Source organism: Bactrocera neohumeralis, chromosome 4 (genome assembly GCF_024586455.1).
Source record: "Bactrocera neohumeralis isolate Rockhampton chromosome 4, APGP_CSIRO_Bneo_wtdbg2-racon-allhic-juicebox.fasta_v2, whole genome shotgun sequence".
Lineage (NCBI taxonomy): Eukaryota > Metazoa > Arthropoda > Insecta > Diptera > Tephritidae > Bactrocera > Bactrocera neohumeralis.
In genome coordinates this window covers 4,347,038-4,373,219 of record NC_065921.1, presented here as the reverse complement: position 1 = coordinate 4,373,219, position 26,182 = coordinate 4,347,038, and the positions used below count along the sequence as shown (strand labels likewise).

Genomic DNA, 26,182 nt, shown 5'->3' with positions numbered 1-26,182 from the left:
CAATCTGGCACAGGCAAGTAGCAGTTCGCCAACAACCGGACGTTCAGTACGTTTTAATTGTTAGTACGCGCCGGATCCAGCGCAGCAATTCGTTTCGGTTCGAATATTTGCTTTAATAATATTATTTAAACAACGCCAAAAAAAAACGGCTAAGAACACTTCGCAACAACAACAAGTAATTTTTGTTTCGAATATGTGTGTGTAAAACGGCGCGCCAACGCATTTTATATATTTTTATTATTATTCACCTTGCACGATAGTGTTAATACGAACAGCGCAGGCGCTTGCGCACCAATGTTATGCGATTGCTAACGAACGCGGTAACGACGCGCACCAATCGTGAATCAACAAACGATTGGCTCCTTGAAGTCTCTGGTCGAGTCGTGCTAGCATCCAATCGGCTGACAGTCACAGTGTCCAGTGTGTTCAGTAGCTAGGGTTGCATTCGTGTGGAACGCAAGAAGTTGCAACTTGCATGCGAAGTGCATTTCCACTCAAACTCAAGTGCGCTCCGTCACTCAAACTGAGCGTTGTGCATGGTGCGTCTGCACTAGTGCGTGCGTGTGTGCGATTTTTATTGAGGGGCCGGAATCAGCGTCGCCACCCCAGCCACCGCTGTTGTATGCGTTGCTGCTTTGCGGAATTGTGAATTGTGAGTTCGTTTTCACTTTCAGTACGAGTCCGCAAGCTGCGCTGAATACGTGCGCGGTTCCGTTTGTTTTCGATTTGCGCTCTTTGCCATTTTGGCTTTTATTAGGTCCGTTAATTAGTTGTTGTGCGTGCGTGCGACATCGGCAAGTGGCGCGCGAAAACCTGTTCCTAGACATCCTGCCCAAGGACGGCAACAGTTACAAACAAGTGCGTACAAGAAATTTGGAATGCCTGTTGTGAATTGTGAAATTGATGCAAAGTTATTGCAAAAATATTAAAGATTTTGAAATGAAAGAAATATTAAAAAATTTAAAAATAATTTTCAAACATATGAAATAAAATTATTATTGTGAAATAATAAAAATGGAAAAAGTGCATAAATTAATTTTTTATGCAGTGTTTTTAGGAATTTTGTTAAAAGCTGATGGTTTTATTTAAAGTCGGCATAAAGAAGTTTTACCCAATATGAAGCATTTCATTTTTGTTTTTTGTTTTTGTTATCTTGCTTTCGACGAAGAGTTCAACTACACATAAATAAGTTTAAAAAAACATAGATGCGCAAGGAACAAAAGCTTGTTTCTTAATATAGGAGAATGAATTCCAAAGCCAATGCCATAAGGGGTTACTTGGATTTTTTTTCAACAGTTTTTTTCTGATAAAAAAAAATAAATATTTTATTAAAATTTGATTGTTACAAACAATCTTATTAACAAAGACATTAAAAAAATTTTGTAAAAAATATTTTAAGCTCGAGCATTGCGACGCCATTTCCGCTGACCCGTTGGGAAAAATATGCGCCCGCGTTGGCAGGATAACTCCTTACAGGATCATCTAAAGTGAAAAGAAGGTGTTTTAGTTTAAGAGTTAGTGAATAGTTGTAATTGAAAGAAAAAATCCTTCGTCCAAGGGTTTGAGAATTGTATCTCAAAGACCTGTGTAAAATTACATGAAGATCGGTTAAGTAGTTCTTGAGAAATCTTGCCATCCGACTTCAAAAACACAGTTTCGAGAAAAACGCGTTTAAAGACGGCGCACCTAGCCTTGCTAGCCTCGAGCTCAAATGCTTTCAAGGCTGTGTCTCCAAAACTATTACTCCGATCAACTTGAAAATTGAGGACAAGACATTCTACAGCTGTTGTAGACTTTAATAAGAAAATAAAAAACGGATTTTTTGAAACACGTAAACCCATGTGACCCCTCAAAAAGATTAAGTGAAATTTAAACTGTGCTCAACATTCTTTTGTCGTTCGCTTACCAAATATTGCCTACTAAAAAATTATTCAAAATTTATGTGATGCTATCTTTCTTTAATTATTTTGTATAAGAACTTATGAGCAAATACGTAAAGTGTTCAGATAAGAAAATATACTTGTACAAAAACAATTGAAAAACGACTAAGCTGTGGAACAACTAGAAACAAATTGGCCAAAATATCAGATTAGACTCCCACATTGAGTTCACGATCGGTTTTTGTTGACAACTGTTTGTAAGAAACACAAGGTTCGGAAGCTTTAACAAAGTTTTGTAGAAAGTTTAACGAACAAATTGCTTTAAGCATATCGTACCATCTTAAAAAAAAATAATTTGCCGCAGAGTGAAGTGCCTATTTTTAACAATAGATAAAATTAAAAAAGAAAATTTGTAACCATATTTGGATGTATAACAGTGCAAAAATATTTTCGAAAATAAGCTTTTCACAATTTATGAAAATCGCTTTAAAGCAAAATTGAAATAATAATTTATAAATACAACATGCAAGCAACATACCCTCATCAAAGCACCAATTTACGGTATTCAGCAAAAGTCACGTTCGATTCGGCTTAATCGTTAGTAGTGCTACTCGTAGCAAATTTGTACGAATATTAATTATGCAATGAATTCGGTAAAAAATGCAATGTTATGCAATGTGTAATGCTCAAAGTGTATTTTTTGTTGTGTTTTTATAACAAAAAAAAAGTTGTGATATACATAATATAAAGTTAATTAAATAGCGAATACAAGAAAAAGTTAAAAAATATTAATAATGCAATATTTTAAGTAAAGCTCCAAATGAATATGTTTTATAGTTAATTATTAAATAAGCAACTTATATATTTTTTCATTTAAAAAATAAGTGTTGACATTAGAAACAAATAATTACTATATTTCAATCAGTTTACTCAATAAAAATTAAAACATAAAACATAAATATTATACTCACAGTTTTCAGTATTATGCCGATGAGCCCTTCTTGATACTACAGACATACAAACAACTCGATTATCTTTGCGCCAATGTGTTTATAAAATAATAAATAGTTCTTTCCTAAACTGAAAAAAGCTTCGAAATCTCAAAAATGGACTCTAATCACAAGAATCATACTTCTAAGGAAAACCCCCGTGGCTCTGTGTCCTCCATTAAATCGCTAGAGGTACCACCCACACCAACGCGATCGCCGAAGAAGGTATCTTTCTCGGACGATTTTCCTTTTATTGAAACAAACGCCACGGCGCCGCCCACTAGCACCACCGCAACTGATGTGAGTAATGACAGCAGCGAAGTCAACGATCACAACAACAGTGTATTTACAGCGCCGAGCTCCGTCACCGAAGAGGAGCTAACCGCCGTAAATCACGTGCTGTTGCAGGCGGCACAATATCTGGAACAATTACACGGCGCTCGAGATCACCAGCCAGAGCCATATAGCCCACCACCAACAAGCCACAAAGAAATCAGCACAAGCAGCAAGCAAATAAATCTCAAGCAGCCACCACAGAAAGTAAAGCGACTCGCTAAAGTCGGTGGTGGCGGTGGAGCTTCTGCAGTACCAAATGTAAGAGCGCAAGAAACAAATACCAGCGATGAGGAATTGGATAAAGTGGAAGTGCATAAATTACCCAACGTCAACACAACCACGCCAACAACAGCGGTAACATCAGCAACAACAACAGCAACAGCTAACAATGTAAGCGTATCACCTGCTGTGATTGAATTAGACAACAACATCGAACAATCGACTATAGCGCAGGCACAAGAACAAAAACAGAACCAGAACCAAAACCAAATAATCAAATCACAGTCAATAGTTTCTACAAATACCGCAGCAACCTCCGGCGCAGCTCCGAGAAAGACATTCACCACCACCCTCAGCAACGTGCAGCTGGCGGAACCAACTACCTCGGCACAATTAGAAGAGATAAGCGAAGAGCAGTCTCACGTGGCCCGATACATTGACCGCTACAACCTCAATTTAGATAAGAATTTCAGCGCGATGGAAGTGGAGGCGAGGCGTGAAAAACTGCGCTGGCTACTCATATCCGAGTGTAGCGCACTGCTCGCGGAGGGCAAGCACACTCGTGAGGCATTCCGGAAACTGGTACTGGAAAAGGTGAGTTCCATGACTGATAACAGCTGGACTTTATCTAAGTTGAGCTTATAGCTGTTAATAATATATCTGCTCTACATACTAAAGACTTCTTGATTAGTTTTTGAGTTTAATTGTTTTACTAAATTGGGTCACTTAGTAGCCGTCTTTCGAGTTTCTTTCAAACAAGACGTTGTATACACATATATATATATGTAAATATATTTAGGAATGTGATCGTTCAAATTAGCATATATGTATATGTACATGTGTATGCATAAATAATGTAAATTCGTGAAATGATATGTGTCATAAAACAACAATGAAAGAAATCGGCAAAAGGGATTCCAAAAGTAAAGCCGGTTAATGAATATTTTTGGTTAACGTTAAGCAGCGGCTGCATATTTTAAAACAAGTTTCGCATTATGGTCCATATCTGATTTTTTGTTTACTTATTTTAATCACAATCCATGTGATGACACTGAGTTTACCAATCATTAAGCCGTAATAGCGAATTGAAATGAAGATGTTTAAATGGCAGTTTTTATTGAACTGCTGCTATGTCGGTCTAAAAAAGAAATAATTTTAGAAAACAATATTAGCTTTCAAAAAGTCTGGTCTGCAATTTATAAAATTTTGAACAAATATAAATTATTAGGCGTTATCATCAAGGTGTATAAAGTACAAGTAATAATATACTGGCACGCTGTTGTTAACTCGGCTATAATCGCGTAAGCGGTGTCTACGCCAATTAAGAAGAAGAAGAAGAATAATATAGTTTACTTCTCGTAGAGACCTTCAACACTTTTTCCTCTAAGTAAAAGCCAGTCAATAAAATTATTCGATTGATTAGCTGGTATCTTCGCGATTTGCATTTATTATCTCCAGTATGTAAATTATTTTAAATATTTGCATTAATTATTGCTTATTTTCACTTGCAATAACTGTTTAAGCAAAAATGTAAGTATAAAGATGCTAAGTGTTCTTTAAACCTGTTGATTAGGTTTAGGGGTATGACTTTTCAGATTAAGTATAAAGAAATTAAAGTGTAATAATTAATAATCAACAAATTATTTCGCAGTAAAACAATGTCTTACATAAATTCTACAAAATTCAATATGAAATGTATATGAATTATGTAGCTGTCAGCAAATAATTTTTATATTTTTAAATCTACGATTATCTGCTTTTAGATAACAAGTAGGCCAAAAAGTTCTTGTGATTTTATAGAAAATCACATTTTTTACAAAATTCCATGTTACTTTTCTTCAAATAAACTGAATCCTAAGTGTCGTTGATTCACTTTCAACAGCCATTTTTTTGAAGTTCGAAAACAATAAAAAGCACTAGGGGTCAGGAAAGGAGAATATTGTATAGGAGGTAAAATAAAAAACTGATTTATGAAATAAATTTCCGCAGAACATTCCCAAATTCAGAGAGAGTTCAGAGTAAACTACATATCTTTAGAACAAGATTCGTTTTCTTTTCACCAAAAATAATTTTTAAATTTTTGAATATTATATTCATCTTCTTCGTTTGTTTTTTTTTTTTTGGACGATCACTACTTTCATTGTCTGCGGTGTTCATTTGGTCTGTACGGAAATTCGCAAATCACTTACAAATGGTTTGTTCGTCTGGCGCAAAGGTCCAAATATACACTCTCCTTAATAGCAACATTCTTTTCACCTAAAAATTGTGTTTATTTTACACACAAAATTCTTTTTAAACAGTTTTTTTTTCATTCAATAAAATTCAAAAAGCGACTTACTCAATTGTTCGAAAGCTGTGGAATTAACACTTGTACCTTGAAGATTAGATCTAGTACATGACACATATAATATCTTCTAACTTGAATTTTTTATCCAGCTATATTTCTAAATGACATCGAGACATTGACATCTCGCAGAATAATGCCACATAAAAAGTACTTGTCGCTTGTATAAGAAAAATAGTCTAGACTAACAGACCAATCATGCATTACACTCGTACTTGTTATAGGAAAGTTTCCAACATATTAATTTCCTTACAGTGTCGTTTTCATTTACATACAGTCATACTATACATATATCTTTGGGACAGTGGCGTAGCTACCTGGGCATTAAGCGGGGCAGTGCCTCGGGGCCCTCAAGCTCGGGGGACCGTCGAATTCTCCCATTTTCAAAATAAATATGACAGGTTGCAACCCCTCCTTAATCATGGCAACTCAGTTGAGAGAAAAAGTTGTACACACCTAAAGAATTCCCCTCAATTCTTTCTGTAGGTTGGCATTGTTGCCAATTTGACGGATAGTGATATGTGCGATTTATTATTCGCCGATGTGCGTTTTATTGTGAATTCGAGTTAAGATTTTTTTTCGAGAACGGTTAAAAAATTAATGCTGTATCAGGATTAAGTAAACTAATGCCAATAAACTTTTTTTCTAATGGTCAATTTAGTGGTTTAATTTAATTTAATTTTATTACTCATATTAATGAAATCTATAGTTTTCGGCTGCAACTCATTGTATAACGCGAAATATCGTGAAAAAGCGCAAGTTACCTGCAGTAAAACTTCGTTATTTTGATATTATCAAAGAGTCGTAGTAAAGATGGGCGTAGTGAAGCAGAGAGTATTAAAAGAAAAATGCTAAATTTCGAGTTCGTGTTGCTTTGCAAATTCACGCACAATGCGAACTTCAATTTGGGCGAGGCAAGTAAAAATTTAGTAGACACCAAAGCAAAGTTGCAAATTTATAGAAATGATTTTGAGTTATTCAAGTGCAAAGCCAGTGGAACTGCAAGAAAATATGGTATTGATAGCCATTTTCAAGAAAAAAGGCAAATAAAAGTTAAAAAACATTTTTATGAATTACCGATTTCCAAATCGAGAAAAAATATTTATTCGATTTTCTAACTCCAACATTTTTATTACAATTAAAGCAACTTCATTATTCGGAAATATTGAGATATAATAGGTCCTAGTTTTTCACTTCAATTTATTAATATTTTCCACCTAGTTTTACTTCAACTAAGTCAAGTATGGACTGTTCACCAATTATGTAAGGAAATGATGAACATCTATCATTTAGCAAATTAAAAAAATTAAGCCTGCATTTAAACGAACTCATTAATACTTTTGCAAAAACCAAAGCTAGAAAAAAATTGTAATTATTAGTATTATTTATCAGTTGTTAGGCCTGACCTTTACATGATAAACCCTTGAATCTTCTCTATTTCGTTTTATTAGGCAAACCTACACCAAGTATTAATTGTAATTTATGTTGTTACTGTTTAATACCTGCCCTGCAGTGTACAAAACAAAAGCTTAAATAGCTTAGTATTTTTAAGATATTTGTATATTTCATACTTTTATTTGATAAAACCTAATCAGTATACATAGCAGTGGGGCCCCAGGGCTCTTTGTTCCCTAGCTACGCCACTGCTTTGGGAGTAAGAATGTGAAAAGCGCACTAACAACCGGCTTTTTTTTTGCTTTAAGCACATTTAAATATCTTGTAATGAAACAAACAAATAGACATAATGAGGAGAATACTATTACCGATGCATGATTCTTACAAACATCAATCAGTAATTTGTTGATTATTTTTAATTAATACTTATATGCCATATAATTTTAATATATTCGTTTATAAATAATGTAGTTTCCTCATTCCTTCAAATCCGGTTGTATGATGTGAATAAAACTTGCAGAATTTCTATCTAGAAACTTATGAAAAGTGTAGATAAAATCCAAAGAATTTTTGAATCGAAAAAAATCACAAAAGAATGTATTCTCTAGCATTTACGCAGAAATCGCATCAAAGTTACTAAGGTTATGAAGGATCAATAAATACAGGGGTTTCCGAATAAGAGTGATATGATTTCTTAAAAAAACGAATTCTCTTTACCTAATTTTCGAGTACTTTTCCCACTAAATCAAGTCGTATGTTATGAATAGTACGTTCACTATAGACTTATAAAACTTGAAGAGAAAAATCAATCAATCAGTAGGGTAATCTTTTTGAATTTTTTTTTCTTGCATTTTATGTTCCATTATACCCTTAGAATTAATGTTGGAAGGTTTCGAAAAAGCCCAAAAAAATAATCGACGTTCGGAGCGCTCAGAGTGCATACCTCAAACTTTAAGCCCGTTTTTCTCAAAACGTTTTTTTTTAACTGGCGGACATGATTCCGGTCGAGTTACTCAATCGATTTGCTTAATTTTTTTTATGTTCACAAAACGCCTGGCAATTGTTCCATATTTCATAATTCATATCATTCACTCAGCCATTTCTCCTTCAAAAAATTCCGAAAAAATTTGTTTATGCACTCCACGATATACCTCATGATATTTGAAAAAAAGTTCTATTGTAGAATAAAAATTTCTATGAAAAAAAATGTCCAAAAACAGCCCAGATTACCCTGCTGACCCCTTAAATAACTCCACAAGAAGTAGTCTAATGGTATTAAATCACAACTTTTTTGAGGCCATTCAATGTCACATTGTCTTGAAATAATCGAATCTCCAAATTTTTATCGGAATAATTCGGTTCTTACACGTGCTGTAGCCCCGTTTTGTTGGGATCAGATGTTGTCAAGATCAACTTCTTCCAATTGCGGCCATAAAAAGTAAGAACCGATAATTCCACCAGACCAAAGACCACACCTAACTTTCAATTTAGGAGAATGTAATGATTGCTCATGAATAATTTGTGGATTTTCTTCGCACCAGAATCGACAGTTTTGTTTATTTACCGCACCACTTAAATGAAAATGAGCCTCATCTGTGAAGATTATTTTCTTAATTATTATTATTATTATTTTGATAATAATGTTTAATAATTTGTAAACGTTGTTCTTGCGTATGTATGTATATCTTTCCATAATGAAATTGTAAACATTACTGAGTACAGGAAAAAAAATTACAAATTATGATGGTTTAAAAATGGACGACGAATTAGACCCTAAAAACCTTCATTTGATTGTCTTTAAGCATCATAGAGCATTCGTATTGAAAACAAGTAAGGAAGGGCTAAGTTCGGGTGTCACCGAACATTTTATACTCTCGCATGGTAAAGTGATAATCGAGATTTCATAATACGTCATTTACATATTTTTCAAATACCGTATTTTTGTAAAGTTTTATTCCGCTATCATCATTGGTTCCTAATGTTTATACTCGTATTATACAGAGAAGGCATCAGATGGAATTCAAAATAGCTTTATATTGGAAGAAGGCGTGGTTGCGAACCGATTTCACCCATATTTCGTACATGTCATCAGGGTGTTAAGAAAATATTATATACCGAATTTCATTGAAATCGGTCTAGTAGCTCCTGAGATATGGTTCTTGGTCCATAAGTGGGCGGCGCCACGCCCATTTTCAATTTTTAAAAAAAGCCTGGGTGCAGCTTCCTTCTGCCACTTCTTCCGTAAAATTTAGTGTTTCTGACGTTTTTTGTTAGTCGGTTAACGCACTTTTAGTGATTTTGAACATAACCTTTGTATGGGAGGTGGGCGTGGTTATTATCCGATTTCTTCCATTTTTGAACTGTATATGGAAATACCTGAAGAAAACGACTCTGTAGACTTTGGTTGACATAGCTATAGTAGTTTCCGAGATATGTACAAAAAACTTAGTAGGGGGCGGGGCCACGCCCACTTTTCCAAAACAATTGCGTCCAAATATGCCCCTCCCTAATGCGATCCTTTGTGCCAAATTTCACTTTAATATCTTTATTTATGGCTTAGTTATGACACTTTATAGGTTTTCGGTTTCCGCCATTTTGTGGGCGTGGCAGTGGGCCGATTTTGCCCATCTTCGAACTTAACCTTCTTATGGAGCCAAGGAATACGTGTACCAAGTTTCATCATGATATCTCAATTTTTACTCAAGTTACAGCTTGCACGGACGGACGGACGGACAGACGGACGGACGGACAGACAGACATCCGGATTTCGACTCTACTCGTCGCCCTGATCACTTTGGTATATATAACCCTATATCTGACTCTTTTAGTTTTAGGACTTACAAACAACCGTTATGTGAACAAAACTATAATACTCTCGTTAGCAACATTGTTGCGAGAGTATAAAAATTATGTGCAGGGCACATTTCCCTTAGCGCCATGCGTAATGTTGCTTCCTCGTTGTCTCGACAACACCTGAAGGATAGAGCATGCATGTGAAGTTAACTTGCGCCCCCGTTGCCAAGATAGCTCCTTACAGGATCATATAAAGTGAAAAAGTGTTTTAGTTAAAATCTTAACTTAAAACTTGGGCGAAAGGAAAAAAAACTGAAAACTAGATTTTTAGCAGACATTTTTACAAAACAATTTAAATTTCAGAGAAAATTTCGCTAAATTTTTGTTTCAAATAGTTGTAATCGAAAAAAATCCTTCGTCCAAGTCTTTAAGAATTGTATCTCAAAAACCAGTGAACAATTTAATAAAGATCGGTTGAAAAGTCCTCCAGAAATCTTGCCAACCGACTTCAAAAACACAGTTTCTAGAAAAACGCGGTTAAAGACGGCGCATTTAGCTAGCGTCAAGCGCACATGTTCTCAAAGCTGTATCTCCGAAACTACATATTACACGGATCAACATGACTTTATTTAGGACAATATTCTAGAGGGGTTGTTGAATTGAATAAGACAATAAAAAAATCGAGTTTTGAAACTCGTAAACCCATGTAAAGATTATTAAATTATTAAAGCATTAAAGGTAAAGTTATTGTCCGTTGACAGCCACACTTTAAAAAGCTGTAATTGAACATATATTTGAAAAATTCATTTATGATTTCAGTATGTTATTTTTGAAGACTAGTTCGCTACTAAGCCTGGAAATATAATTAATATAGATATTGTTAACACAAATCCTTCTTATAAGCGTTTTATTTATATTTTCTTTATAGGAATTCCAACAAAAGTTCTTCCACCTCTTCGATCTCGAGGGAAACGGTTACTTGGTGCAGGATCGTTGGATTGAACATTTAAAGGGACGTTTAACGTGAGTATACAAATTTCATTCATCTTTTTAATATTTTCACAAAAAAAGTTTTTATGAATAAACTTTGACTCAAAAACTTCAATTTTTCAAGCAGTCCCTTGAACTCAACATACGAAGATCCTTGGTAAATATAGCCGTTTGTGTACATGCCACTATCATTTTTGTTGTAAAAGTGTTGATTTTTATTTAAATATGTTTGGTGTCAAATTTTAACACTCTTTTAACGTTGTGATAAGCAAGAAAAATTCCGAAGCTATTATACTCTACGCAGGTGCATTTTTGGTACCAAATTATATACTTATGTAACTAAATCTGAAAACGTAACTGGCGAACGTTTAACATTCAACTAAAAACTTTCTTTTTAGTCACTTTTTTGATACAGATCAACAACCTTCAAGTCGAATAAAAATTATTTAATAAAGACAAAGTAGCTTCTAGGAATATCTTCATCTTGACTTTGATACACTTTAGTGCGCAATTGGTGTGGAGATCGTAGCATTACAATGAAAAATAATTCCTGCCGAGTTTAGTAAAGATATCTTCTCAAATAAAGAAGCTTTCATGCAAGGAGTTGGGTTTGATTTTGATCGATCAGGTTGTATGGCAGCTATAAGCTATAGTAGTTCGATTACGACAGTTCTTAAAAAAGAGAAGCTTCATGGAGAGATCTGAAGGTCTATAAAATTCCATATCGATATCTCAAAAGCTGAGGAAGTTGTTCGCATACATACAGACGATCATCCTGGCGGTCATGATTAAATCGACTCAGCTTGTTTTCGTGTTTCTGGATGTAAGTCGTACACCATTCTTGGCAATCTCGACCACTATTTCATTGCCCTCGATGCCTTTGCGGACTGGCACTCAGTAGAAGTGAAGTTGCTTACGTCAGGCAATACTTTCCACTGCTGCCTTACTTCTCAAGACGCTTTTGGCTGATATGCGATACGACGTTTCTGCTTTGATTGCTGCTTGGCTGTCTCGGTAGACGTTGACTCTGGAATTGTCTGCAGGTGCTTTAAAGGCCAGCTCCACGGCTTTCGCAATAGCAAAGACCTCAGCTTGAAATATAGAGCAGTTATCCGGCAACTTAAAAGATTGCCTTATGCCTAACTCCGGACAGTATACCAACCGTATAGATTTTTAGAGTGTTACAGTGTTGCCGCACCTTTTTCTATGTTTACTTTGAACCTTCTTTCTCAGTTGAATAGTGAGGTCATGTAGTCGGTGTTTGCCCAAACGCCATTACCCACCGAACTATGCCCAAAGGTTCTATATGAAAATTCTCCTGCAGCCAGTAGTTGTCCCGCCGATTTTGCTGCGCAGTTTTCAGCAAAGTTAGTGGTTTAGTTCCAGTTCAAGAACCGCCATTGGAGTTGTTCCTAAATATATGTAAATATGTTATGTCTCCTTCAATGATCAAATTATAGGCTCACTTTACCAAGTCTTCAATCCCTTTCACAGCCTTGACCAACTCATAATGCTTACCCCTGAATTGATATTAAAATTTTGGAATTAGAAAAAAGCATTTTATAGGCAAACTGCTCTTTTGTGATCATATCATGATGTTCTGCTTACAAGACATTTAGATATTTTGCACGCGGCAGACGTCAAACCGAGCTATAATAAACACGATAACCTCTCTAAGACAATCTTGATACCACGGTACTATTCCGTTCCGATATTGGCATTATTGACAAGGTAACTTGACGACCTGTAGGAGACACGTTGCCACCATATTCGGGTCTAAGTAATCGGAACGGAACCGAATTTTGATCCATCCAAGCACAGTTAGCTCGGCACCATTCCTCGAAATTTCTGCAGGAATATTTTCCGCTGCTACAACAACAAATGATTTCCAAAAGTTTTCATAATCCCCTAAAAATATCATTGGAGGATGAACCAAACAAGAAAATAGTATAAATATTTGAGGAAATAAAATATTTACAAACAATTTTCGAAGAAGCGTATACCCACATGTGCTTTAAATAAAATATTGTAATGTTTTTTCTTCAAACAAACTTTGCAAGTACTAATAAATATGATGTCTGTTGCTTACTCATTGGCTAAATTTTGCGTTAAAATTGTTGTACAGTTAAAAGAAAGAAATTATTTACAAACAAGCACCTACTCTAAAACAATGTTTTGTTTAAATTCACAGCGATGATAGACAAATGGATTTCGCCGAACAACTCGAGTCTGTGGCATATGTGATTTGTGGGGAGAACAGTAAGATCACGCCGAAGAACTTTACAGAAATTTGGCAAGCGCGTGGTGTAAGTAAAATGATTGTCTGCTAATTGCATTTTAAAGCTAATTTGTATGCGCTTACTGCTCATGCTTACATTTTTACAGTCCATAAACTATACACATTAGTTGAAGAGTTCAAGGACATTAGAAAATCTTTAAAATTTAACCGTTTCTTCCGCATACAGATCCTGGATAAACTATACCGTCTGATCGATGTTGATGGCACGAATCTGATATCCACAAATCAAATAATGGAATTCATTTCACACCTGACCAATACACGGTGAGTATCCCACGGCCGGACTGCGCGAAACCGGTGACGCAGACAGACCCACTTGTAATCAAACGAAACAAATATTTAGCGCAACATTTGGCAATGTGCAACATCTATTGACGCCATTAAATTTAACGTACGAGTGCGCGAACGTTGTACGTGCTGAACACTTACAAATTGCAAACAAATCGATTAACACGCCCGAAGAGCAAACGCAAATGCAAAAGCTAATCCAGAAGCCTTCCTCTGCGCCGTCTGCGTACACGCTTTCAGCGCTTTCATTTCCATAGTGGCAAATAAAAAGTGTTGCACTCTTACACGACCGTGGTAGGTGCCCCTAGTATCTCCTATGTAAATGCGTACACATATGTGCTAATGTGTAACTCCAGCATCCGAGGCCGTGAGTGCAATAAGCACACGATTCGCTGCTCCATTAATCAGTCAGCGTCCAATAGCCGCAATCTTTAATTAATCTATAATTTATTGCACGAGCTCAACTAACCGAAAATGTTTTCTTCACCTTTACTGACCGCCACTCACGTCTGCCTGCCCGGCCAAACACAAATATTTACCTATAGCACTTGCAACCACCGGTGTGAGCGCACCAACACAACAACTACAACATCACTTGCCGTTTGGTATTTTATTTTTGTTTTCTTTCATTTCGTTCTTAGGCCACGCACCGGTTTTGATAAGAGCTCCCTGGTGCGTCTGGAGCAACTCTTTCGCAGCACTGTGGGCAATGAACGGGAGATACGACGTGAGGAATTTCAGAAAATAGTAACATCGAAAAACGTGAGAAACTACCAACAATAATTCGCATTTTATTACGCTACACCTTGAATTTATTTGTTTTTCTTGTCTTTCATCTTACTGTTGCGAATGTTTGGTTGGTTTGTTGCTTGTACATGGATGTCACTCAATGCAGCCATTCTTTACCGATCGTGTCTTTCAAATATTCGACAAGGATAACTCGGGTTCGATATCTTTGCAAGAGTTCATTGATGCCATACATCAATTCTCCGGCCAGTCAGCGGATGATAAAATACGTTTCCTATTCAAAGTATACGATATCGATGGTAAGTGCAGTACTCGAACAATAATATTATTTAGTGGCCATTTGAAAGCAGTTCTAGTGTGGCAGTGTGCAAACAAAATTGGTAGACGTAGTCGAGTGTAGTAAAGTGCATGTCTACCACTCAGAAGGCAGTTGGTTCAAATCTCAGAAATTGTAATAGAGAATAACACGCCCCAGAACACATTTCTGATATGAAAAAATACTAATAAAATCCTAGGTTCCCTCAAAAGCCATTTGGAAGTTCTCTTTTCACTTTTTATAAATAATATTCCAAAGCATAAATATGGAAGGCAGTTAAATACATTCGTTGATTGATTCTTCAATAAATACATCGGCGTTTAGCTCGCTGAAGACTTGTTCTAAATATTAGGTAGTCGAAAAAGACTTTTCGTATTTTGTCAATAGATGTCATTGCAGTCGTATATCTCCAGTGAAGAACTTAACATTCATCATCAAACGGTTTAGAACCATTTAAAAAGGCTGGCTACAAAAAGAAGCTCGATGCTTGGGTGCCACAGGAATTATCTGTGAAAAATTTAATGGACGGAATTAACATCTGCGATTCTTTGCTGAAACGAAATGAACTCGAATCATTTCTGAAGCGAATGGTAACAGGAGACAAAAAGTGAATCAAATACAACAATAATGTGCGAAAAAAATCACGGTCCAAGCGTGCTGAAGCTCAACAAATAGTCGCAAAGCCAGTATTCATGCCTCGAAAGGCGTTGCTGAGTGTTTAGTGGGATTGTAAAGGAATCATCCACTATGAGCTGCTCCAGCCTGATCGAATGATTGATTCTACATTTCACTGTCAAAAACTGATAAGATCGAAGCTAGCAATCGAAAAAAACCACCAGAACTGATAAACAGAAAGGGCTTCGTCTTCCATCAGGACAACATAGACCACAGACATCTTGACTTCGCAAAAACTGGAAGAGTTTGGTTGAGAAGTTTTAATGAATCCACCATATAGCTCTAACCTTGCACCATCGGATTACCATTTGTTTTGGTCAATGTAGAACTCCATTAATAAAGTAAAATTTGCTTCAAGAGAAGCCTGTGAAAATTACTTGTCATAGTTTTTCGCCGAGAAACCTGAAAAGTTTTACACTGATGGAATAATGTCTCTAGCGGAAAAATGGCAATAAGTGTTCAACCAAAGTGGTACATATTTGGTTCATCAAAGTTCATTATATATATAAAAAAGTTGAAGTTTTATTAGAAATATGAACAGACTTTTACGACTATCCTACATATATAAACATACACAAAAACTTTCGATTAGATATTTAAACCAACATTGTTAAGAAAGCAGGCTATTTTTCGAAAGACCACATAATCATACCGAGGGTTTGTACTAACTAGGGATATCACTTTTAAGAGTATAGAAACCAAGTTGTTAATGGGTATGGTCAAATGAATGCATGGCTTACATGACACTGTATATTTTTTCAAATTTGTCTATAATGTCTTCAGGTGACGGTCTGATACAGCACAAGGAACTGCATGATGTGATACGCGCCTGCATGGAGGAAAATGGTATGGAATTCTCCGATGAGCAAGTAAGGGTTTTAAGCACTTTCAAATTCATTATTTAACTCAGTAACACACATTTAGATTGAAGATCTGACAACAGCCATGTTTGAAGATGCGGATCCGTACAATCGTGGTGAAATCACTTATGAAGCTTTAAAAAATCAAATTTGCAAACATGGCGGATTATTAGAAAACCTCAGTATTACGTAAGACTAATTTTCACTTTTTATATTTTTATATATTGTATATTAACACAAATATTAACGAAATTCTATTGACGCGCAGCATAGATCGTTGGCTTGTGCCCATGACGCAGGAGACTCCTAAACCGAAGTCCAAATGTCCGCGACTGCGCTTTGACAAGCCACATCAACTTACTTTGGCCTACATGAAAAATAACCAAGCCTTCGTTTCATATCTGTACATCTATATTGCCATAAATTTGTGCCTTTTCATCTCACGAGCCATCCAGTATCGAGCGAGCAATGGATTTGTGATTGTTGCGCGTGCATGTGGTTAGTCGAGATGCTTAAGTTTATGTATATAGTAATGTCCAAAAATTCAATAATTGTGATTTCTACTCCCGCAGGACAATGTCTGAATTTCAATTGTGCCTGGATATTAGTACTAATGTTGCGACATTCTCTTACGTATCTGCGTTCTCAGGGGCTTTCTTCGTACCTGCCTCTGGATAACCACATCTATCTTCACAAACTGACGGGCATTGTCGTGTCAATCCTGAGTCTGCTTCATACCATCGCTCATCTTTTCAATTTCTCCATAATTGTGGTGAACGATCCGAAAATCAATGCTGGCCACTACACAATCGGCGAATGGCTGCTAACCGATCGTCCAGGGCTGTTCGGTCTCATACCGGGCTGTGCCAACCCTACAGGTTTAGCGCTACTAATTATCCTGTTAATAATGTTCATTTGCTCCCAGCCATTTGTACGCCGCAAGGGGTCCTTCGAAGTCTTCTATTGGACCCATCTATTGTATATTCCATTTTGGATTCTACTATTGTTTCATGGTCCGAATTTCTGGAAGTGGTTTTTGGTACCAGGGTTGGTGTACATAGTAGAGCGTATATTGCGTTTTGTCTGGATGAAAAGCGAACATGGAAAAACCTATATCAGTTCCGGTTTGCTTTTACCATCCAAAGTTATACATTTGGTCATTAAGCGTCCATTTAACTTCAATTTCCGTCCTGGTGATTATGTCTTCGTTAATATACCAGTTATTGCCAACTACGAATGGCACCCCTTCACAATTAGTTCAGCACCGGAACAGGAGGATTACATGTGGCTACACATACGCACTGTAGGCGAATGGACCAATCGATTGTATCAATATTTCGAGAAAGAACAGCAGAAACTGCAAAATGGCGAAATCATACAGCACCGACATGCGATTCCCACCGACTTGGTGTGTATTACCAACAAAACTGAGTCAAAAACATCGGCAACGCCGCAAATCGATTTTCTTGCTCAAAATCTAGCACGCTTACATGGCAAACCCGGTGCAAATGATTCAGTATTACTACCTAGTAAAGGTGCAAATCAAATGCAAAACGTTCCCCTCAAACCCGCGCGACACATACAACAACCCTCAAAATTGGCCATTGACAATACAAATGCCCGCAATGAGAACGATATTGGATCTACGAAACACGCAGATCGTATACGGAGCATTAAGAGGACGCTGCAACGTACCTTCTCTCGCAAGGATGTGCCTGCGAAAACGGAGATCGATGGTCACTGGAATGAAGGTTTTGTAGGTGATCAAGTGGATTCCGTCCAGAAGCCATTGGACAAACGCTTACAAAAGTTAAACTCTCGTAAACCACAGCTCGAAAAGAGCCTCTCACTACCAGATATGGCCATCAAGTCTAAAAAGAAGGAACGCCTCAAAGCGTAAGTGTCACAATAAGATATTAGCACCATCAAAAATGCTCGAAAATAGTTTCGAAGCAAAATTTATATATACCTACTTATATGGTATACTCGCACGTAAATTATATTGAAAAGCAAGAAATACATATGTATTTTCCCTTTCATACTATTTAAGTTTACGAGCGCTCGGTCGTTCGGAATCTGAAAGGTCTTTCGATGAGTCACGTGTCAGACGTGCGCGACTTCAGAGCGGAGGTTTAGCCTACTTAAGCCCTCAAAATAAATCGCTTGCACAGAGTTTTCGCTACATGCGCAATAAGCCGACAATAATTGCCTTTAAAACACCAAGCTTAGAGGAAGCCGAACCAGATTTTACGGCAACACCGAGAGGTAAGGCCTCAATCACAACAATTATCTATATATGTACATATGTATGTAATAACTGCGTTCATTTTAATACTGTGCAGGCAACATGGATACATACAGGGAGCTAGAAGAAGGAAAAGGTAATTATAATGATATTCATAAACAACGATTTTGATCCCGAAAACTTATACTTAGATTCGAGTACAATTTTTTTGACTAGCATTTTAAAGTCATTAAAAAATTATATTCTTTTGAAATTTGTAACTTTACCTCAGGAAATGGAGTTGACAAGACCGACAGCACGACAATTGAAATATCCGAAGCCAGCGTGTCCAAACCATTGGAAGTAAGTATATAAATATGTATATATATAATTTGCACACATTTAACAACAAATATATTTACTTACATACATATGTACATTACGGCTTAATACATATATCTCAACGCTACGGATTTTTACCAGCACTTATATACTTATGTAATACTTACTAAAAATCAATGATTTCTATATACATACATAATACTACTAGATATACCTACTAAGCTTATAGTTATGGTATTTTCGATATCATTTCATTAATTTTAATTTTAATAAGTGTCGAATTTATTAAATACACACATACATACGTATGAATACTAAAGCAAACACTCTAAATTTGTAATTGGCTATAATACACTAAAGCAAAATCATGTTTCGAATTCCCACCCCAAGGATGCAACAGCGCGAACTAAAGTTGGTCGTTTTCGCAGACCGACCTTTTTGCGTTCCCTTTCGACATCCATCAAAAATCGCGGTAGCAATGGCAGTCTACCACCACAGGGCAACCATAACACGGGTAGCAAGGTTACACTAGACGCTGGCGTATTAGAGGTTTGGGATTTCAACACACGTTTACAAATATGCTTTACGCATATATTTATGCTTATGGCAGATATTAATAGCTTACAACATTTTCTTCTTGTATAAAGATCTTCATCGATGGTCCATATGGGGCGCCGTCGAGTCATATATTTGGCGCTCAACACGCTGTGCTCATCGGCACTGGTATCGGCGTCACGCCATTCGCATCTATTTTGCAGTCCATAATGCATCGTTACTGGAAGGCTCGGCACACCTGTCCGCGTTGTCATTTTGAGTGGGCCAGTGATATACCTAAAACGGTGATGAATTTGCGTAAGGTGGACTTCTTTTGGATCAACCGCGATCAGCGCTCATTCGAGTGGTTTGTAAATTTATTGTCACAGCTGGAAATCGAACAGGCTGAGCTGGGTGGACCAATGGAGAGGTAAATTGGAATTTTGAAGTTTTATTGAAAAAAAGGTTTTCACTGGCATTCTATACCTCAGATTCCTAGATATGCATATGTACATAACCAGTGCCCTGCAGCGCACCGATATGAAGGCAGTGGGGCTGCAATTGGCTTTAGATTTACTACATGAAAAGGTTTGTGATTATTGAATTATCATTGTTTACTGCTTGTTATACGCTGAATAGGATATATTACAAGAAAGATACGTTAGAGACCCTATAAAAAACATACAATAACTATAATTAGGCCTGTCTGTCTGTATATACCCGATTTAGTAACTCAGTTTTTGAGCTATAGATCTGAAATTTATTTTCCCCTCAAGAAGCTGCGCACCGTCGATATCGGACTACTATACGGTGTAGCTGCCATACAAACTGATCCATCAAACTCAAGTCTTTACATGGACAACTTTTTTTTCGACAAGGTATCTTCACGTAATTTGGTATACTTGTAGATTATTATCCAAGTCAACGTTACAATCTCCAATATATAGGACCATTAAAGCTTATAGCTACCATTACAAAACGGGTCGATGAAACTCATGGAAAACTTGTTTCTTAGACAAGGTATTTTTTTGAAAAGCCAGCACTATAACCTTCGAACAAATTGTTCAGAACGGAGAGTATTTAGCTGTCAATCGATCAAAATCAAAATAAAAACCTTTTTATACCCTTTTATGCCATGAAAAATGCAGCCGTAAAGGATATTATAACTTCGGTAAAGTCGAAGCTAACATTTTTCCTTGTTTCTAGTATACACTTCAAGTTCGCTGCTGTAATCATTGAATTTGCTTGGTTTCAGGGCAAGCGAGATCTCATTACTGGTCTGAAGACGCGCACGAATGCCGGTCGTCCAAACTGGGATAAAGTGTTTAAGCAGCTGCAGGCGCAGAAGAAGGGCAAGGTAACGGTATTCTACTGTGGTCCACCGCAACTAGGCAAAACACTGCGCTACAAATGCGATCAGTACGGCTTTGCATTCCGCAAAGAATGTTTTTAATTTATAAGTCAAACATATAATTTTTTTATTGTATTATTATTGTGTTTTCTTATTATTATTAAAAGCTTTTTGTTATTTTTTTAACAACTAAGCTGGGTTTGGTTTTAAAATAAACTTTATTGTAAAGCTTAGCCTTAAATGCCTCATAACGGTACATTGTTGTCTGTTTAAGAATTTGATGTATGCTTAAAAAATATTTAACTTAAAAACCTTTGATGAAATATTTATAAACTATGTAAATATAAAACTCGGTTTGTCCGTAATTCATTTAAATTAAATAAAACTAAAGATATGTATAGCTTCAATAGCAAAGCTAATAAAAATTCAACTAACCAACACATACATAGATATATAATTATGTAAATGTAAATGTTTACGGCATTCTTCGGCAAATTTCTATGTTCCTTTGCCGGTTTAATGGCGTTGCCAGACGGCGAAATTCATGGTTGAAGGCAGTGACTTTCTTTCGATCGTTATTTCCTCATCCGTTACATTGTCAACATTGTAAAATTCACGTAACTCAGCTATTGCCTGCTCTTCTATTTGCGTCAGTACCAGCGATTTGTTGCGCATGCGCTCATAGTAATCGCGTTGCTTTCGTTCATCGGCTAAAATTCGTGAAAAACTATTGTCAGCATTACTTGGATTGCTGCTCGCAGTGCTGGCAGCGCCTCGCATCATATTCGCAAACGAGCTCGGATCGGCAATACTGCCTGTGGGCGGGGAAAGTGAGTATGCGCTCGGGGAAACTTGTGCGACAACACCCCAAGCATTTGGTGGTGGTACTGGTACGTTAACTGGTTTGCTCTCCGGCACTGTCGACGCACGCCATGAAGTAGTTGATTCCGAAGAGAGTCGCTTGCGTTGTTTCTGCGAAAGCTTTTCACGCGACGGTGGCGTTGTAAAGTCAGCCAAATTTAAGCTGTACCCCTTATTAGGTGTCACTTTAGGCAGGTCCTCGCTTAAAGATTTTTCAGGAGTTTTTGCAGCAGCACTCTCGCCATTCATTTTTGTTAGCGAAACGTACTCAACTTTTGGTGTCTCTTCCGTTTTCAAAATCTCATTAAGTTTAGGTGAATGCTCGACTGGTTGACGTTTCTTTTGATCCTTTTTATCAGCCACCTTCATCCATGTTCGTGCTTCGGCTTGTAGTTTTTCCGCAACCTCTGAAACCTCTTTTGTCACCTTGGATTGGGTTTCTTGTGCTACTTTCATATTTTTTTCATTCACATTTATTGTCTCCAGCATTGAGGATATAGCATCAAGTTCATATTGACGCTTAGCATTCATGTTATTTTTGCTTTCCTTCGACTTTTGTTTGCCCAATTTGTTTAAAGCTTCCTAAATAATATAAATAGTAAATAAATATATGATTTATTCGTTTTTATAATACAATACTCACTTCATCTTCATCCATACGATATGTTAGATCGATTCGAAAATCGTCCACAAAACTCAATAACAATTCATCATCCACAGCATCCGAATCTGGCGTTATCATACGATAGTCAAATACCTCCTTAAACATTTTCCGATAATGTTCATTTATATTCTTAAGCGCATCGGGTTCACACACATCCAAACTTTTATAGTTCAATACTCGTGCTAAATTCTGGCAAATGAACTCCAAACAGCCCTCCTTCAAAATTTCACAATTATACATGCACGCAAAATCCAAAAATTCTCCACATTTTCGTATGGCTATCTTGTCCAATATTAATGCTTCGCACACCTTGCGCAAACTTTCTATGAAAAATTGATCACAGTACACAATCATATTGAATAAAAATGTTTCGGAGAAGTTCTGCTTGCGAAAGTTCTCCACGTCCGAACTGTACAAGAACTCTATGATAGGGCGCATATACTCCGGTGGTATAGTGCTCAAATTGACTGTGCTCTGCTCAGCCCATGTGTGTGTGAACATCATGTTGAAGTATTCAAGGCGGGCAACTAGAATGCATTTGTGCGCTGGTAGGACAACGTCGCCGCCGCAAATGATGCGCACATCATACAGTTCTGGAAAATCACCATGGTAAAGGCGATTGAAACGATATTTTGATTTATCCGCTATTTGCGGTAAATAGAATGGAGACTTCTGTATAAAACTGTAAAACGCATGTTTTATTATTATAGACAAAATCATGTGATTAACAACGAACCTTTGCAAAAAATTTGTCAAACTTTGTATTTTGAATTTCTCAACGAATTGCAAGAACAACTTGCAAATATCGATACGTTCAGTTGGACAGTCCGGACCTAAGCTGTGTTGAATATTGTCTAGGTCTACGGTAAGAGAAGGAATATGTTACAAAACAGTTAAAAATATGCAAAATACAATTGTACAATAAAATAAAGCCGTTATAGAAGTAAATATAAACAAAATATAACATATTATCTCACCATCTTCATTTGGAAATTGGTTTGTGTAGATATGCTTGAGCATCAATTCGAACATCTTGCCAGTCATTAGTTTGAAATTTAAGTAGATGTGTTCATCTTCATAAGACTGAAGTATATCACGCAAACCAGGCGCACGAGCGTACACAATAAATTTATGAGCAGCATACGTTTCACTATCCACATGAAACACTACGTCATGCACAGCATCGAATTCGTCCACTTCATTGTACAATTTTTTGAAACTGTATTCTTCATGTGTTAAAGTGGGTAATTTGAAATATTTCAAATGTGATTCCTGTAAAATAGCAAACGATGTGAAATCATCATCACAGAATATATCGACGGCTCGATCAACACTTGGATAGCGCTGCAGCTCAATGCGTATCATGTGCTCTTTACAAATTTCTGTTCGATTCTGATCACAACTGCTCCATATATTAGCCGTTGATGAGGGATGCTTTTGTGTATCGGCATTAGTCATGTAAGTCGGTATTGGCACTTGCTGGCATTTGCCTTTATATACATCGCCTTGCGATAATATGAACACTTGATTGGCTTTGTAAAAGATTTTGTCGATTTGCGAGATTCGTATTTGCGAAAAACTACATCTAGAAGGTATTCACAAAGTAATAAGGGCGTTATACTGTGATGAACTGAATAAGTATATTTGTACAAACCTGTAAAATTGCTGAGTCATTTCATACCAAAGAAAAATAACATTTGTTTGCGTAAGCATAAGCAGTTTCAAAGCTGTGGCAGTACCTTTACCAGACTTAACGACGTCGCCACCAACAACGGAAATGCTTTTCAAGGCTTCGAAACTACAAAAAAGTTTTAAGAAGAGATTGTTAAAATCTAATGTATATATGAATAGCTAAAATTCTTACTTCGGCGGTTTAATTGTACGCATTTTGCATTTGAAATATAATAAAATATTCGTATCCTTGGTGTAAACCACAGTTGCTGAATTATTCGCTTCGACAAAATCAATATTAGTTTTTGATGGTAATTTCATCTGAAAATAAATAAAATATTATTAAGAACATTAGCTTTAAATTATTCGTATTTACTTGTTTTGGTAAGGGTACAGTTTTCACATCAGCGTCTATACCCATTTGGCCGTGATTTGCGCCCCATGTATAAATACATTGTTCTGAGTAGGCGATTGAGTGAAAATCTCTGGCAATTACACGCAACAGACCAGATACATTTAAGTCCCGTAATGTTACTACTTCTCGAAAAACTGCTAATTTATCGCCTGCATCTCGTACTCCCAATTGTTTATCCTCATTTAAGCCACAAGCAAATACGGCAGAATTATCTGTTAGCAATAATGAATGCTTTCGAGATGCGCTTATACATATTATATGTTCCCCATAGCTCTTTTTTGGAATCTTCACCTTTTTAGGGGTAGCTAGACTATGCTCACCTCCAACTCCTGTGTAGGTATAAGGCAATTTTTAATTAAAATATAATCTCACGTATCCCAGAATAGACATGCACCTAAACGTCCGCCCTCTCCATGACCCACCGAGTAAAGTATTCCTTTTTTATCCAAAAATAAACTGTGATAAGCACCGAGGGCAACATTATCAATTGATATGTGTTCCTTGCGAAAGAAGTCAACCGACTGTGGACTATTGGTGGATTCTGAATTTCCTGTTCCCAAATTATAATTTTTATTTGTACCCCAAACTAAAATTTCGTTACTGCTTGGGCTGAAATTGGAAAATATACAAAAATTTTTATAATTTGAAGTTTTGATGGCATAAAATATATATGTTAATACTTACACAGATGCAAATATTGGAAAATCACGGGGCCGACAAACATTTTGTAAAGCACAACGAGTGTCATCATCCAAAAGCTCTGGATTGGCACCATAGCGCAACAGAAGTACGGCACAATCAATGCAGCCGTAATAGATGGCACGATGTAGTGCACTACTTCCAGATTCAAAATCACGACTGTTTATAATGGCCCCCTTAATATTCAAAATATACTTTCGGTACAAACATATATCAAAGAAAATGTCAAACATACATGATTAAGCAACCACTCGAGTATGGCATAACGATTAACGGATGCAGCCAAGTGCACTGCAGATCGTCCCTAGAAGATTAATTTAGCATCAGTAAAATAAAATATCCATAACTTAATATTTGAAATTACCAGATCATCCACTATATCCGTGTAGTTAGCGCAAGTTTTTGCAATGTAAGCTCCAAGGTGTTCGTCGTCAATTGAACGTTTGGTCAATGCTGCAGTTATTTTATTTCCATGCTCAACATGACGACATTTCCGAGTACAATCATATTCATAGTTTTTAGATGTAAATGTTAATATTTTGGCTGTCGCCATGTCCAATTCCTTTTTATAAATTCAGATAAGTTGCAGACAATTTCAATAAGACAAAACCTTCCCCGACGCCTTTGGAAAACGCACTGTATAGTTTCTCAACAAATCTAATTTTCGGCAGTTTTGTGTTTTCGTGATTATTGGCAATATTTTAAAAACAATTTCACAATTTTGCTAAAATGAAAATGTTGACGATTTGCAAAATTTTCAGCAGGGTATCGGCAAAAGAGTTTCCAACATTTTTGTGATTACGCTGGCAACAGGGTGACTACGATTTATATAAATTGCATGATTGGTCAAATGAAACCGTTGACTTAAATGTATAATTTTATCAAATAATATTCGTTTTACATTTTTTGCCATGATAAAACTAATTTTTTATTGCTTTATTCAAATAAAATCATGTTTTGAGAATCGCAATTTTTAAAATATTAGTGCCAGCCTTTAAATTTTTACAAAACTAATTTGTAACTAAATCAGCTGACCGGAACAAAAACAACGGGTTCAAACTAGTGACGGCAATAATACCCATAATTTAGAACCGGTTGCAATTTTTTTTTAATTTTTAAATATTTAATCACGTTTTTACATTATCAGACCTCATTTAAATACTTTTTCAAACAATGTTCTTTCTACCAGGCAGCTTATTTGTTGAAAAAGGCGATATCAAACCAATATAGCATATACATACATATGTACAGGCATATATAGTTGTCATACAAACTGAATGATAACTACAT

The 26,182-nt window shown here is 36.3% G+C and overlaps 2 protein-coding genes across 4 annotated transcripts; one reads left to right on the top strand and one right to left on the bottom strand.

Annotated features, from left to right (window-relative positions):
* Nucleotides 1–103: 103 nt before the first annotated feature.
* LOC126754963 (uncharacterized) lies at nucleotides 104–20,989 on the top strand. Of its 3 annotated transcripts, XM_050467196.1 has the most exons (19): nucleotides 664–701; nucleotides 838–858; nucleotides 2,854–4,018; nucleotides 10,885–10,979; nucleotides 13,138–13,252; nucleotides 13,412–13,509; nucleotides 14,175–14,295; nucleotides 14,429–14,579; nucleotides 16,055–16,140; nucleotides 16,196–16,320; nucleotides 16,400–16,629; nucleotides 16,704–18,027; nucleotides 18,182–18,396; nucleotides 18,474–18,512; nucleotides 18,648–18,718; nucleotides 19,058–19,246; nucleotides 19,345–19,661; nucleotides 19,723–19,819; nucleotides 20,487–20,989. In XM_050467196.1, exons 3-19 carry the CDS (start codon nucleotides 2,987–2,989, stop codon nucleotides 20,682–20,684), a joined length of 4,503 nt encoding a protein of 1,500 aa, XP_050323153.1. In that variant the 5' UTR covers nucleotides 664–701; nucleotides 838–858; nucleotides 2,854–2,986; the 3' UTR covers nucleotides 20,685–20,989. The 3 variants fall into 3 exon arrangements, with proteins under 3 accessions (XP_050323154.1, XP_050323153.1, XP_050323155.1); XM_050467197.1 differs by lacking the exons at nucleotides 664–701; nucleotides 838–858 and adding an exon at nucleotides 104–175; XM_050467198.1 differs by lacking the exon at nucleotides 664–701 and having other exon boundaries at nucleotides 708–858; nucleotides 19,088–19,246.
* On the bottom strand, nucleotides 20,702–25,685 carry LOC126754964 (inhibitor of Bruton tyrosine kinase). Its single transcript, XM_050467199.1, has 11 exons — nucleotides 25,257–25,685; nucleotides 25,128–25,196; nucleotides 24,878–25,068; nucleotides 24,588–24,802; nucleotides 24,155–24,522; nucleotides 23,972–24,099; nucleotides 23,762–23,905; nucleotides 23,085–23,692; nucleotides 22,844–22,967; nucleotides 22,087–22,789; nucleotides 20,702–22,025 (listed from the first exon to the last, which is right to left on the bottom strand). The coding sequence occupies exons 1-11, from the start codon at nucleotides 25,443–25,445 to the stop codon at nucleotides 21,099–21,101; spliced, it is 3,666 nt and encodes a 1,221-aa protein (XP_050323156.1). The 5' UTR covers nucleotides 25,446–25,685; the 3' UTR covers nucleotides 20,702–21,098.
* Nucleotides 25,686–26,182: the final 497 nt, after the last annotated feature.